The following is a 16,826-nucleotide window of genomic DNA, read 5'->3' as shown; positions in this document are numbered from 1 at the left end:
GCTGGAATTACTGTAGACTCACTAAGATTAGTTCTTCTGGATGTCTCAGTAAAATAAGTGGCAGAAAATCCTACTCCTGACTCTAGTGTCTTTGCTACTGGGTATAAGTCACACAACATAAAAATGGTTTAACGTCATTAATTTCTCTGTATTTAAATTCTTTTTATTTTCTTTTGGTTCATGTACTTCGTTAAATGCGTTTTTAGTATACCTCAGTTCAAGAACCGACCAATATTTTGTATTAATTTACCTAATGGCAAAATACTTTGTTTTCCTAAAAGTCAAATCATTTATTCACTTTTTTAGATTTTAAGGCCACTTTTTGATTCTGTAAATAGAACCAAATTTGGGGTTCAGTTAAAGGATTAGTTTCATGACAGGTATCTTGTGTTTATGATATAGGCTTTATATCAACACAATATAATGCATGTTAATTGTACAGTATAAGAAAATATTTGCTCACAGGCGAGTAACAATGAGGCAAAGGTGCAGGACAATGCAGTAGGTTCCCCCATGTTGTCTAACATCTAGATTAATGATTTGGAAACTGCATTACTTCAGGTTGATAGCCATTGCCCATGTTTAACCAAAAGGAAAATGTGTACTTTGCTTTGCCCAAATGATATTGTTCTTTCTTCCATGTAACAAATAAGATTTGAAATACCAACTTGAACAATTAGTCAAGTATTGTCAAGGTAGCCAACTACAAATGAACTGTGATGAAACTAAAATTCTGAGGGGGAAAAAAGTAACTGGAAGATTCAAGATCATAGGATAACTCGAGAATTTTATCTATCTGGGCATTTTGGAGAAATACCAAGGCCTAGTAGTGGAAGAGAGGAGGGTGTTGGAGGAAAAGGCCAAAGCACTGGTGGCATAAGCAATTGGGGCTGTGACGTCTAAAGTGGGAGAGAGGCTCCAACAGATCCCAGGAATAACATCAGAGCTCTCTATCCAGGAAGAATGCAGTGCTAGGAACAGCTACGATCCTGCACAAAACCCTCAAATTCCCAGGCCTCTGGTAGAGGACTCAAGATTAAGGAACACACATACTACCTGAGGCTCTAGTTCTCAATAGATGCTTTACTCAATGTAAAGCTATTACAAGTTAATTCAACCCAGTCACAATATTTCAGTTATGGAACATGCAGCAGTAACAAGGCTTTGTGAAGAACAAAATAGCAAAATTTGACCAAAAAAAGGTAACATTTCTTGCCTATTGTTCCATTGTTAGACTAAATCACACAGGTTTACACAATTTCTCAGACACATGACTTATATAAATGTGTTTTCTTTTTTGATAATTTATTAAAAAGGGGAATTAAAGTACTATGCATACTTGTCACTATAATATAAAATATTAAGCACTTCTTTAATTACATTTGATAGAGAGGAGCACCAACTAGAATACATAAAAGAGATACATTCAAATTCAAAGGGCAGTGTAGGTGTAAAATTCATGCAAATATTAAAGATGGCATAAAAATGTGGGCTTATCCAAATGTTAGCACTGAAGTAGAAAGATCTTTCCAGTCCCTCTATGACATCTGTTTTTTGGCTCCTCTTCCAAATTAATCATTACTGTACTCCTTTAGTCTCAACCCAAGCTACAAATTTTAATGATCTGGCACCTACAGTAGGGGTTTCCAGCTTGCAGATGGGCATAATTTCAACTACATAGCCATCAGTGGTGCAGAAGTGACCTTGTTGCTTGACCAGGACAAGGAACCAGATGTACTCATTCTGTGATCATTAGCTATAATTGAGCTTAAGTCAGGTTGTTGGAATTTTCTGGAATGATCAGTTCCAGGGAGTATTTAAAATAATCTCTCACATATAAGAATTTTTTATCTGTGACAATATGTTCTATTTTAATGTCTTTTTTGTTTTAATGGAAAATGTATATTTTCTCTTTCTCTTTCTGCCCAACAATTGCCTGTAAAGTATCTGATAAAACAATTCACAGAGTAAATTTAAGAGCATAAAAACAAACAAAATGGTATCTGATGAAGCTCCTGTCTAGGAGATTGGTTTTAACTTGTCTTCCTATATTAATGCTGCTGCTTGATTAACTGATGCTCTTTAGAGATTCTGAATCTGCGTCAGCCATGGGAGAGATTCCAAGGCTGTCTTAGAAGAATGCTATACAGCAATTTGGCTGGATAAAACTTACATCCAAGAAATGCAGGAAGGGGGAGATGTGCTTCTCATTCATGTAGCTAGATATTCTGTGAGCTTCTTTCCCTACCACGCAGTAACAGTGGGAAGCCATGATTTAAAATTGCCGGCTTCTCCAGTTCATAGATGTCATTGCTGTTGTTTTTTTTTAAAGAAAACATAACAAAATGCGCATTTCATTCATTTTCAGTGTTGCTGGAAATAAATCCGAGTAGTCACAGTAATAGAAGGTATTACACTGCACTTTAATACTGTCTAAGGAAACGGAGCTTCATCACAATTTCAAGTAGTGCAATATAGGAAATATAGCTTTATTGCATTTTCAACAAGCACAATACTTACTTATTGAGTTAGAAATGAACCAGCTTTATTGCAAATAGCTGACTGTTAACCTGCGCCATGTTTTGAAATATTTCTCCTGCAACAGGGTAAAAACTCAGTTGAACTGAAAGGGAGAAAAACAGTTATTTTAAAGAGATTGGATATAAAGAAATGGGTGAGCCAAAGAATTCAACGTCTTTAAAATATTTTCTTAATGTCTCTGAATTAATTTAATGCAGCAGTGCACAATTGTGTTTGAGCCAAAGGCTACATTAACCTTTCAATATTATACAAGAGGCAACACTACAGAAAATATTTCACATTGTGTATTTGAATTAAGTATTGCATCCACCAAACTGCTTAGAGCTTTCTAGTTTTCCATAATGGAGATCTAGAGGTTTCCTATTGGGACTATTGGCAAGAAGCATAGTCCTGTTCCTTTAACTAATGATCTCTAGCCTCTCTCCAAAATGATGGGTTTGAATGAAATCATTGAGAACCCATAATTTAAGGGAAATTGGGTAAAGGGCAACTCCTCTTCCCATTTCCTAAACTCTGTGTTTTTCCGAAACCATGGCATGTTTTCCAACATGGAAAACTGCATTTATATCATTTTTAAAGCCAGGGGTAATTGAGAAGTTGTTAGTCCAGACTTTTTTGCTGAACTAATTGGGAGGAGGCACTCAAAAATCTTCAGATATGTACAAATAAACAGGCTGCATGTAGTAGGATGGTTGTTAAATAATCAGAAGAGAACTCCCGCAGTTGCAGCTTCGCTGGGGTTTTGTCAGCCTGTTTAACTGATTGCTGAATATGGGAATGGAATCCTGGCAGAGGGAAAAACTCGGGCAAGTGAATAAAATTGTGCAGAGAAAGAGATTGCTTAGCTAGGCTTGCTACTGTTTTGCAAGAGAAGAAGAGGTAAAAAAGGAAGAAGGATGAGAGTGAAGAACAAGCAAAAGGGGAGCCTGGGAGCTGGAGGAAACTTGGCAGTTCTTCCTTTCCATCCCATTCTATATTCGCAATATTCATGCTTATCCATTTTTGCATTATTTCCCCCTTCTAGTTTCCTTTTGGAACTTGACATCTGTAATAGATAGAATGTGGTGAAAGTTTTTGTTTGTTAGTTGGGGGCTTTGCACTTCGCAACTGTGCAACTGTTCTCTGTAATGGAGCTTTTCATAACAATCTACAGCTGGTGACCTTTACTCCCTTACTATATCACTTTGGAGTGGGGAGCAGGAGCATGAAGAAATTTTAATTTAAATTCACATTTGAAAGTATAATTTTGAAATATAAAGGAGAGTACAACATTATTTTGTTTTGAATGAAACCTGAAATGGAACAGGACAAAAGGTGTTATTGATTTCAGTAGCAAATTCCAGCTGCTTGACACTACACAGAAAATTCTCAAGAAGGCAGGATAGAATCCTTTTTTTTAATCAGTTAGATTTTTTTTTAAAAAAAAAATAAAGTTTATTTTTTGTAAACATTTTCTTTGTAAACATTTCTATCATTGTTCTTTTCTCCGAATAGTACCAATTGTTAATTGAAAAGAATAAAATGATTTCTAAGCAAGCAAAAATAAACAGGCTAATTGTTAGAGTAGACTGTCCTGTCAACCTTCATCCTTTTGCCTTTTCAATTCCCTTAGTCCCACTGCTACTGGTGATATGTTTCCCCCCTCCTTTTTCTTTCTTCTCTTTCTGGGGGTGGGGTGGGGTGGGGGTGGCAGGAACCAGTAAGGCAGGCAGCAAGAAGGAATAATAAACTTCATTCTTGGGGTTACTGAAGAGTCAGCACAAATTGTGGGAACAAATAACACTCAGACAAGGCAGTGTTTTATAACATTGGGACTGCAATCCATCTCTTGGTTCCTTCAAAGCCAGGCTAATAAAGGCCCACTTACAATCCCCTACAGAGTACAGTTTAATTAAATTTGTCTATTAGAGAATTTCTCCCCTTCCCAATACGTTCTTGAAATTAATTCTTCTGTTTTCTGCTTGTCTCTTTTCCTTCATCCAAGATGCGCTGAACCTTCGAAACCGACAGGTCATCTGCATCACGCTCAAAGTCCTTCAGCACCTGGTGGTGTCAGCTGATATGGTGGGGGAAGCTTTAGTGCCCTATTATCGGCAGATTCTCCCTATTTTAAACATCTTTAAGAATAAGAATGGTGAGTGATCCTAGCAATGCCGTGTCTTCAAATCCTTCAGTATAGAGGGGCTCAAGGCAATGTAGTAAGAATTTACTATAGTATATAAACTAAGATATATTTGGCACTTTCTTCTCTTTTATTCTCCAGGGAAGCTGTGAAATTAACACCAGCATTTATTACTTCTTATGTATACAGCTTATTTAACACATTACATAACCACTGGAGCAGTTCTATGATTTTCCAGTAATTAAAATTACTGTAGCATTCTTTAAGTGGATTGATAGACTGTATTTTTTCCCTTTTTAGTAAACAAATCAAGCATTGGCCTTTTAATTTGTCATGAAGGTTGGATACCTCCGCACAAGAATTCTGCACAGCTCTGAATGCCAGTCTTGAGATCTGAATTGATTTATTTGCAGTTCTTTTTTATTAGCTGAGTGATTATAAAACTAGTTTGAAAGGCTTCTGATTGGAGGAAACCTCTGTTTCAGCCCCCACTTCAGTGGGCTGAATATAACCAGCAGAACCTTCAAGAGCAAAGTGCCTTGTCAGCTTTGCTGCTCCCCATAGGAATTTAGCAAGACTGAAACAAGCAGGTTCTATCAATTTTTTGGTTCCCCCCCCCCTTCCATGTTCATTCCCCCATGACTGGAATGAAAGGCTTTGGTTTTCTTCATAATCTGCATTGATTAGGGTAGGACAGGATGGCGATTTTCAGCTTTATTCAGTGTTCTCAGTGTTTCTGAGTCAAACCATTTCCAAGTTGCATTTGTAGTTTAGAGTAGAAGCAACTTTGATGTAATACCATTACAGTACTTGCAATTGGTTGATTCAGTTTCAAGGGCAATGTGCTCATTTAAAATTTCATTATAAAATGGTCAAGCGGTTTGGTGATGTGGGTAAACAGAACAGTTCGGTAAACAAAAAAATCCTGTTTATCACACTCCAAGTGTGTATTTTTTTAAAAAACGTCTTGACTTCTTAAAATGAAGGAAACTTTGCATGCATGCACCTAGCAGCTTGCCTTTTATCATTCTTGTAAAAATATTTATTATATGGCATATAATGTGAATGGGTTGAAAGTTGAAAAATTATTCTGTGATTCTCTTTGCATATTGAAGCACATTAAGGTACCATGATTACAAAGCATGCTAATCAATTATATGATTTGGCAGCTGTCCATAAAATCTCTAGTGTTTCAGTAACAAGTTTAGAAGCTTTAATAATAACTACATTGGTCATTACCCTTTAAAACTCATATTGCCACAGTATACTTTATTCCTTTATTCAAATTTACTTCATAGAATTAAAAAAAATGATTGAGGGTTATAAAAAATGGTTGATGCATTGACAGTAGTTATGAAGAAAAAGCTTCTTAATGAACCCGAAACTCTAGATTTGTGTAACATGTCCATTAGAGAATAATTTCTGATATAGCTAAAAGAATGTGAATTAATGCTAGCTATGTGCAGCAATAATCTCTTTAGTTTTGAACCATACACTGAATGACTATACAAATAGTTTTCCTATTCCCTTGAACGAATGTTACAGTTTGTTCATTTCTTATTACATTTGTGTACTTTGTGTTTGTTTTTCTGAAAAAAACATGTTTTCAAATAATTAGTGCCTATTTATTGGATCTTACAGGGAACAATACTAATATTTTTAGGTCTTGCACTACCTTCTGGATTTTATGAATCAAACATCAGATCCTAACCGGCTCTTCTGAAACTTTTAACCACCAAGGTTTATGCTTAGAAATTAATATTTCAACCTATAATACAGGTTTGCTCTGATCAAATAATTATAATTATGCAAAAAAGGCACTATGGCTTTACAATAGGTATATCTTTGTTGTATTATATTGCTATATTATTTATTATCAGCTAGTCAAAGCACAATAGCTACCCTTCCTGGTTTAATATTCGCTTTTCATAGGTTTGTACCTGAGGCATGAATTAAAGCTGTTGTCAACAGTATGATATTATTCAGTGTCTTTCTTGAAATTAATAGGGTATAACCTGTGAGCAGTTTTTCTTAAGATCTCTTCATATTTGACTGTATCATGACACAAGTATTTGTTACCATCTGTTGTTGTTACTACAGTAGTAAAAGTTATGTTATTCATATTTTAAATGTAAATTCATGAAGTCACCTAAGTTAAAGGTAAGAAGGTAAAAAGAAAAAGTAAAATATGCTTTACTGTTTTGTATGCAGAAAACAGAAGATGAAAAGAGATCAAACAATATCTTCAAAGCTTAACATAAAATTCCATCAAGCCTCATGCTGAATGGATATTAACATCAGCATAGGGAGCAGAAATTACTTTGATAAGTGTTAGATAGCTGTGCCAAATGTATGTGTTTTTAAATGTAATGTTGTCGGATGAATGAAAACATCGGCATTGTCCTTTAGCAACTATAATATGCTGCCAAATAAAAGCAGTCATAATGTCTTTATGAGCTTTTAGAAAGCAGAAACATTTTGTCATCAGTATATTTTATTCAAAAGTGATCAATAATAGCTTGTGAAGTGCTGTGCAGATTAAATGATGCAGAATTTTAAAACAAAGCCCTATAAATCTCAACTGCAGGCAGAAAACAACATAGATGAAAATGGAATGAATTTGATCATTTTGTTCTTGTTCTCCTCAAACAGACACTGTTGATGAATTTGATCATGTTTGTTCTGCTTTCTTGATCTCCTCAAACAGACACTATTGGTCAATAAAATGGTGGCTCATTCAATAAAAGTTCAGTGTCAACAAAGTAATGTCCATTGAAGATAAATAAGCCAGAGGGATGATTCAATAAATGCTGGATATATATATATATATATATATATATATATATATATATATATATATATATATATATATATATATATATATATATATATATGTCTTCCACAAATAAATTTATGAAATCTTTACTATGAAAATGTGTATGAATATCCAGGTATTTCATTTGTTAGGTTATGGGAGACAGCGACAATGTTCATACACAAGTTAAGCATGAAATTGTTTCATTTAGTGGATCCTTTGAATATGTGCTACTGTAGAGTGTCTCAGTTATAACCTACAAGCACAACTTAGTAAACCCCACTCTAATGTGTTGCTTAAATCTGTATGAGATCTCAATCTAGTGCAGGTAAAAACATGAAGCAGATTCTCCCTGAAGGTATCTCTGCTCTTCACTTTGTTTTCACCCCTCCCAGATATGTGCACAGTAAACGTAAGATTCAAAAAGTTAAGAAGGAAGGACTCACTCCATATGTGTGGCTCTGACTCTAATTGGGCAATGGCATGTCTTTTTTGTTTTTTGTGTTGCCAGAAACTTTTTTTAAAAAAAAGTATTGGCAGAAGAGGCAGGGAATAGCCAGTTGGATTTAACGATGTCATCTTGCATGCATTTCCAGGATGAAAACATGTTAAACCATGTTGAGTGCATCAGGGGGACATGGTCAGAGACTCCCTTTGTGGTTACAGAAGATTTACAATCCCAATGATACAAGGCACACTTGATTTGAGTGTCAGTCATTAAATTGGAAAACACTGATCTGACCAGCACTCTGCTCCTGAACACCATCATATTAAAACATATTGAATTTAAATCCATTGAATTCATTAGTACTTTCATTCATCTATTGGCCGCCTTAATTTTTTATTTTTCTTATGACATTTCTACATACTATCAATTATATTCTTATATATTCTTTAAGGAAAACATATATTGATAGTCTGTTGTAGTGCCAATAAAAATGTTACCTGCTTTATTAAAAAAATAAAGTCTCAGGATTAATTCCTTGCATTTTCAGGTTATATTAGATTTAGGAACATTCCCTATTCTATGAAGATCTATTACCAAATCCAAGTAGAAGATACCAGCTAGATGGATAAATGTTGAAACAGCTAAGATGGTTTCTTACGGACTGAATAGAAGTGAAATGAAAAAAATCATTATTAATTCATATGCCAGGTCCTTTAATTAAAGTGGTCAAAGATTCTTTATTCATATTTTTTTCATTTATTTCATTTTTAAGCCTAGTCTGGGCATAGGGCACAAGACAGAGGCAAGAAATTCAGAGTGTTTTGGGGAAAATAGAGAACATATAAAAAAATGATTCAAATGATTTTTACAGTGTTCAGCTATAGAAGAAGGCAGAAAGGGAAACAGAGATTCTTGCTGAAATGAAGAAAGACTATAGCAAAGAGAGATGTATTTGCAAAGTGTAATTTTCAGATACTATACATGTGCTAAAAGATGATATCTTAAGCCCAGGTATCACTAAATGGAAAAATAGAATATTTTTGGATTAGAGGGGGAAAAGTAGAAGTGTACAACTTGTATACAATACTGGTCCTAGATCAGTGGTTCTCAACCTTCCTAATGCCATGTCCCTTTAATACAGTTCCTCATGTTGTGGTGACCCCCAAATATAAAATTATTTTCGTTGCTACTCATAACTGTAATTTTGCTACTGTTATGAATCATTATGTAAATATCTGATACGCAGGGTGTATTTTCATTGTTATGAGTTGAACATAATTAAAGCATAGTGATTAATCACAAAAACAATATAGCAATGCTCGCTGGAGAAGCTTACTCTTCCTTGCTCAAAAATGTTGGGAGGGAGGAAAGGGGAAGGAAGGAAGGAAGATTGAAGGGGAAAGAAAGGAGATGGAGAAGGAAGGAGATTGAAGGGGAAAGGAAGGAAGGAAGGAAGGAAGGAAGGAAGGAAGGAAGGAAGGAAGGAAGGAAGGAAGGAAGGAAGGAGAGAGATTGAAGGGGAAGGGATGGAGATGGAGATGGAAGGAAGGAAGGAAGATTGAAGGAAAAAGGAAAGAGATGGAGAAGGAAGGAGACTGAAGGGGGAAGGAAGGAAGGAAAGAAAGAGAGATTGAAGGGGAAGGGATGGAGATGGATGGAAGGAAGGAAGGAAGATTGAAGGGGAAAGGAAGGAGATGGAGAAGGAAGGAGATTGAAGGGAGAAGAAAGGAAGGAAGATTGAAGGGGAAAGGAAGGAGATGGAGAAGGAAGGAGATTGAAGGGGAAAGGAAGGGAGGGAGGGAGGGAGGGAGGGAGGAGAGAGATTGAAGGGGAAGGGATGGAGATGGAAGGAAGGAAGGAAGATTGAAGGAGAAAGGAAGGAGATGGAGAAGGAAGGAGATTGAAGGGGGAAAGAAGGAAGGGAAGGAGGGAGGAAGGGAGGAAGAAGAGAGATTGAAGGGGAAGGGATGGAGAAGGAAGGAAGGAAGGAAGGAAGGAAGGAAGATTGAAGGGGAAAGGAAGGAGATGGAGAAGGAAAGAGATTGAAGGGGAAGGAAGGAAGGAAGGAAGATTGAAGGGGAAAGGAAGGAGATGGAGAAGGAAGGAGATTGAAGGGGAAAGGAAGGAAGGAAGGAAGGAAGGAAGGAAGGAAGGAAGGAAGGAAGGAAGGAAGGAAGGAAGGAGAGATTGAAGGGGAAGGGAAGGAGGTGGATGGATGGATGGAAGGAAGGAAGGAAGGATCAATCTTTGGAGAGTCATGTTTTTCCAGATGGTGATGAACTGCAACTCCCAGCATTCCCCACTTCTCCACAGCCTGGCAGAGAGCCAAGCTGAGGCACCTCCGGGGCCTTGGAAGCGGCACGGACAATCCATGCACCTTGGAGCCGCCGACCGCCCTCTCGCGCCCGCCAACCTGGAGCCCCCCATCTTCATCCCGGCACCTCTTGTCCTCTCCCAGCTGCTTCCCGGGACCTGCCCACCCCTCCAACCTCCTGATCGTCATCGCAACGGCAGGGTTGTGGGAGCCCCTTTCCATGCTGCGCAGCCTTTCACCGCCACGACCCTTCCCCGACTCGTCGCACACGAAAGGGTGCTGCTTCTCCCCTCCTGGCCTGGCCGGCTGGCCTCTGATGCACATGCGGGCATCGCCGCTACCTGGCCACTTCCGCCGCCTGGAGCCTGGCGAGCCGGGAAGGAGCCGCTCCTGCCCACCAGCCCCAGGGCCGTGTCAGGCAGCAGAAGGCCGAGGTGGCCTCCGACGGTGAGGGAGGTGGGCCGGGTGGCGCGGGGGAAACTCCGGCATGGCACGAAGGGCGACCAGGGTTGGAGCGCGGCCGGGCAACCAGGAGGCGTGGGGATCGGCTCGGCGCCGCAGCTCAGTTCAGCCAGCAGCAGTGGCAGCGGCAGAGCAGCCCAATGGCAGCCTTCAGTAAATTTCCTATAAATAAGCCATTGTTTGTCTGGCTGAAGACAGTTTTCTGCTTGGATGGCTTAACAGGGCAGCCAAGCATTGATTTATGGTGTGTAAAAGAGGCTGTGTTCCCATCTGAGAGGGCCAGAGAATACTTTTTATTCTAGCTGTCTCTTGGAAAGCTAGAATTAGAGAAAGGATAAATCCTAAATCTTGGCTGTTCGGCTTGGCCCGGCTGCCCACGCAGCTGAGCCGGCTCGGGGCGGTGTCGGGGGCGTGCGCGATGGCACTGCGGTGGCAGGAGCAGGCACTGTCAGAGAAGAAGGGTGCCCTGGAGGTGGAGGAGCCAGTGGAGGAGGAGGGTGGTGTTGGCAGCCGGATAGAGGAGCGGTGTCTCGGTTCCTAAGACCATGGGAAATATGTGTTTTCCGATGGTCTTAGGCGACCCCTGTGAAAGTGTCATTCGACCACCAAAAGGGTCGCGACCCACAGGTTGAGAACTGCTGTCCTAGATCAGTGGTTCTCAACCTGTGGGTCGGGACCCCATTTGGGGTCAAACGACCATTTCACGGGGGTCACCAAACAAGGCTGTCCGCCATTTTCCCCCTTTTCTTTGGCCACGCCCCTGGCACCCGGTGATGTATAAGTGGTTGGGGGTCACCACAACATGGAGAACTGTATTATGGGGTCGCGGCATTAGAAAGGTTGAGAACCACTGTCCTAGATGATCAATGTTAGATGCATCCTCCAACAGTTAGGAGGAAAGGAAGAGCTATATTTTTTCTAAGTAGTATGAAAAGACAAGAGCAACAGGGCAAAGCAAGAACCAGATGAAATTCAAGGTAGCTGAAGGTAGCCAAAAAGGTGAGGGTTTTTTTCTAATCATCATCATCATCATCATCGTCGTCGTCATCGTCATCATCATCATCAGAAAGTTGGAAGAGACCTTGGAGATCATCAAGTCCAACCCCCTGCTCAGGCAGGTAACCCTATACCATTTTGGACAAATGGCTGTCCAGTTTCTTCTTAAAAACTTCCAGTGTTGGAGCATTCACAGTTTCTGGAGGCAGGTTGTTCCACTGGTTAATTGTTCTAACTGTCAGGAAGTTTCTCTTTAGTTCTAGGTTGCTTCTCTCCTTGATTAGTTTCCATCCGTTGCTTCTTGTCCTGCCCTCAGGTGCTTTGGAAAATAGCTTGACTCCTCTTCTTTGTGGCAGCCCCTGAGATATTGGAGCGCTGCTATTATGTCCCCCCTCGTTCTTCTCTTCGTTAAACTAGACATATCCAATTCCAGCAACCATTCCTTATATGCTTTAGCCTCCAGTCCCCTAATCATCTTTGTTGCTCTTCTCTGTACTCCTTCTAAAGTCTCAACATCTCTTTTACATTGTGGTGACCAAAACTGGATGCAGTATTCCAAGTGTGGCCTTACCAAGGCATTGTAAAGTGGTATTAATACTTCATGTGAACTTGATTCTATCCTTCTGTTAATGCAGCCCAGCACTCTGTTGGCTTTTTTGGCAACTGCAGCTATCTTTTCCAGAATCTTCCCAGTATTGAGGTCAGGCTGATAGGTCTGTAATTTCCTGGGTCCATTTTCCCCCTTTTTTGAAGATGGGAACTACATCAGCTCTTTTCCAGTCCTCTGGTAGTTCCCCAGTGCTCCAAGATCTTTGAAAAATATAGTTCAGTGGTTCTGAGATCACATCTGCCAGTTCCTTGAGAACCTTGGGGTGTAATCCATCTGATAAGAGGTTTTTTTTGTCCCCTGAAACAAAATTATTACTAGCCAAGGTAATTCTGTCTTAGGGAAAAATGGGGAAGTCAGGGCAACCCCCCCAAAAAAACAAGTGATCTGACTCCTGTTAGATAACGAAGAAATTTCAGAGATGAGCAGATGAGTCATTGATAAGCTTAAGCCCTTTGCTCTAATTAAGAAAAGGAATGGTCCAGGAAATGTCATGGTTCTAGCAACATTGCATTAGCAAGTTAGCCTTTCTTATACCCACTATTGTTTTACCAACTATCAAAGATGCAAATGGAAGTCAAGGGGAATGTCTTCTCAACCTTAGTAAGGAAAGGTCACCTTTTGGTTTTTTTTCCTAATGCCATTTACACACACACACACACACACACACACACACACAAACACACACACATATTAGCTGTAATAAATTCATGCAAACCTTCAACCAAATTGGAAGTGTAATTTAGAAAGGGGGAAACCAATTGCATAACAGGACTTATTTCCATTTAAGTAGGTTTAGGATTGTAATTTTACTCAACCTTCATAAATATCTGTATTTAATACATTCAAAGAGCTAAACACTTTTCATTTATTCTTGCTGTATAATTTGTAATTACTGGATAATTTCTTAAATAAGAATATGGTATTAGTCTGCATGAGACAGAACTGACTTAGTGGTGATTAATTTAAAGTTAATAATACTTAACAAGTTCTTGTGATGTGCTAAAAGCCTAATTAAAATGTGTTCAGCATTTTAAGTAACCGAACAAAAGAAAATAAAGAGTAAGTAGAGTCAAAGTAGGTGCAATCTTTCAATAAATTCAACTACATGCAGTTATTTAAGACAGTTCTGATAAATGCAGAAGGCAGAATGATATTAGTTACTAACTACAAAGTCCTTCATTTGTACCCAGGAGTTGTGAGGTCGGTATTAATTGGCACACAAGTCTTTAAAAAACCTTAGCCAAAATAAAGTTTGGATCACTTTGTACATCTCTATTATGTATAGAAACACACACACACTAAGGATGGATGAGTCAACCAAAACAACAAGTTGTAATTTTAACTAACTCAGGATTTAATATGATGAAAATTTTGCCCATAGGCTATTACCTGAAAGCATTCAAGCACCTGTAGATGCTTTACTTTAGGGCAGATTGGAATAAAACCTTTCTGAAGGCTTTAATGTTATAAAACTTTATCCAAGTAGTTTTAATGTTTCCCAGCAATTTATTTTGAAGTAGTCCTTCTGTAACTCTTTAAGACAATGATAGCAGGCATGGAAAAAAAATCAGCCTCAGTATTGAGGATGTACTAGTTTAACTTAAAAATAAAAAAATTCCAAAAAATGTTTAAAATTTAAAAAAAATCACCACCCTCTGTCTTCTTCTGGGTTAGCAGAGCAGTTGGCATAGCTGATTGGCCAGATTATTTAGCTTCTTTTGTGGATGCTGCATTTTATATACTGCTATTAAGATGTATGTGGATTTTATTGGAATGGGATGGGATGGGATTATATACTATCATTAGTGACCACATAAATAGATCTTCTTTTGGATGATCTGTCCACAATTTGATTCTTCAGGTCTCCCAGTAATCCACTCAACCCTGCTGTAATTGATTTCATCCACCTTCTTCTGATTGACCTATATTTTTTTTTCTTCCACCTTTTCCAGCATTATGGACTGCTCAAGAAAGCTATACTTTTGCCTATGTCCAAAATGATAATTATCATCTTTGTCTATATAATATGACATGAATCAATATTATATAGATGTCATGTGTAATACTCTAATACAGGGGTCCCTGACCTCTGGTCCATGGATCGGCACCAGTCTGTGGCATGCTAGCAATTGGGCCGCACAAACAAGCAAAACCCCTTCCACAGATGCAGTCAGCACACAAACCACATTCCCTCCGGTCCATGGAAAAACTTTTCTCCATACAACCAGTCCCTGATGCCCAAAAGGTTGGGGCCACTGTTCTAATAGCAAGCACACATTGTTATCCATGTGGTGAATAAGACTCACAGTAGGAGACAAGTCAAAACAACAACATAAAGACAAGATTTTTGAAGAGACACAACGGAATGAAGGAAAGAAGAAGCTGGAAAAGCTAAATAACAACAGACTCAATAGAAAATAACAGAGACTAGACTATGGGTCAGACAAATAAATTGAGAGGTAAGGAAGAAGGAGCTGAATAAATTTAAGCCTTCCTACTTGCCCTCCAGTCTGCCATAGGCAGAATTTAGAGATGTTAAAATTCATTGATTCATGCCAATATCAAAGAATCTATTGTATTATTAACAGTTTTGTCCAGATATAGAAAGACTAATCGCCAGATTGCATTCATGTCTGGCTGGACAAATCCAGAATTAGCTGTCTTGATTTCTTGAATCAATCTGATGAGGAGTGATTTGAGTGAATCTATTTCAAATTGAATCACCCTTTTGAACCTGGGCATAGCCCTAATAAATACATAGGGTAAAATCCTCCCTTCAACTCTTTAGAGCAAGCAGAGAAATTGCCCTATCTATTCTGCCCCATGGCTGAAGGAAGGGTAATAGAATACAACTTCTGCCTTTCATTCTCTAGCAATTCTCTCACTTCCTTTATAGTTAAGGAAGTAGCTTAATTCCAGCTGCAGTTACACTTCAGTACATTATTAATAATTGAAATTATACAGTCCAGGTAATCTAGAATTTCTTAAGTCTCCCACAAATCCTGAAAATGATAACATAAGTTATATGAAATGTGGAATTATTAAGAAAAAAGTAAGTCCTGGTAAACCTCTGCAACTGGTTAAGTGGTGTCCAAAATGTATTAGAAAAACCTGGTACATACAGTATTTTAAGACAGAAGTTTTATGATTGTATGTGATCCAAGTCCTTGTTGTTTGTAAATCATTGCTTATAATACAATGTGTTCTGTGAATATGGCAATTGTGTTGCTCAGTAAACCAGGATTAAATAAACCATGGCATATTGGGATGTGTGTGAACCTAGCCATTGTATAATCCATTCTTTTAGTAGAGCTGTTGGCAGAGTTAGTAAATTGTATAGATCACAAAATCAAAAGGACTCAGAGAAAGCTAGCCTCTTCACTTATTGTTAGAACACTTCCGATAAAACCTGACATGATCATCTAAGATTGTGTTACATTATAGAGCTAGATCAGGGGTGTCAAACTGCCAGCCTGTGGGCCGGATGTGTCATGGCAAAACCACGCCCACCCTATTTCCGGCAATGAAAAAAGTCACGATACGTCGTGACACGTCACGTGATGTTGCGAGTTTGACACCCCTGAGCTAGATATTATAATTCTGTGAATAATACAGTTATATCCCTCTCTCCTCACAATTTCTGAGTACTGTGTGGTCTTTGTTGGAGATCATATGTGGCAAGCTTCTTGATGTACAATCTGCATTTATGTCACAGCTGTCATAAAACTGTGGGGCCCTCAGACAACTATTTTAGTTGGCAGTCCATCTTTATGGTGACAGTAATAAAGAAAAGCATAAAAATGTGCAGCCTTTGGGACTATATTTTAAAAAGAAGCAGGAGCTAGTACTGTTACTACCTCAAATTGAATGTTTCTGCACACATGACTGCATGTAGCTGAAATTTTATAAAGCAGTTCAGTACAATATTTTTTTTCCATTCAACATGATGGCCTTTGGATAGGTAGATGGAAAGATAAATGTCCTCAGGATTGCAGCTTCAGAACATCACTTACATAAGCTCTGTGCATTTTCAACCTTAATATGTTCCGCACGAAAATAACTTTACTATAGTCCTATATTTGGACACTGAGCAACTACTGTGTTCCTCATGTGTATATTTGCCAGAAGGGTCTTTTAACATTTTATGATTTATTACATGATGGCTCTTTCCTTTTAGAATGCCTTCTGGAAAACAGGTTAACTGATTTACAGGAATCTATGTTTATTTTCTGCACGGTTCTTCACATTTTATTAATGTTTGTAAACAAAATATGTTACATTTTACAGGGACATATGGTTTCAAATTTGTTTCAGTTTTAAAGTGACATCTTTCTATGTTAAATCTGCACCGAAACGTTGTCTTCATTTAATGATTCAAATGGGTTGCATTTATTTGTCACAGATATCTCGAATTAATGTACCCAATTAAGATTTTAGTCTAGGGAGGATATTTCTGTGAAAATTACTAAGCTCTGAAAAATTGGCCTAGCTGTATTTGCACCTGGATTTCAGATTTTT

General features: G+C 38.4%; 1 protein-coding gene across 1 annotated transcript in view; it reads left to right on the top strand.

The window, feature by feature from the left end:
• LOC120298189 (parkin coregulated gene protein homolog) overlaps nt 1-16,826 on the top strand; it is a 115,415-nt gene that overhangs the window by 2,854 nt on the left and 95,735 nt on the right. Inside the window, exon 2 of the mRNA XM_039321643.1 lies at nt 4,526-4,675. Within this exon, the coding sequence (XP_039177577.1) occupies nt 4,526-4,675 (150 nt within the window). The remainder of the gene's footprint in view (nt 1-4,525; nt 4,676-16,826) is intronic.

This window comes from Crotalus tigris, unplaced genomic scaffold, assembly GCF_016545835.1.
Source record: "Crotalus tigris isolate CLP2741 ecotype Arizona unplaced genomic scaffold, ASM1654583v1 scf7180000023772.879304, whole genome shotgun sequence".
NCBI classification, from domain to species: Eukaryota; Metazoa; Chordata; class Lepidosauria; order Squamata; family Viperidae; genus Crotalus; species Crotalus tigris.
This window is presented reverse-complemented; position numbering and strand designations above follow the sequence as displayed.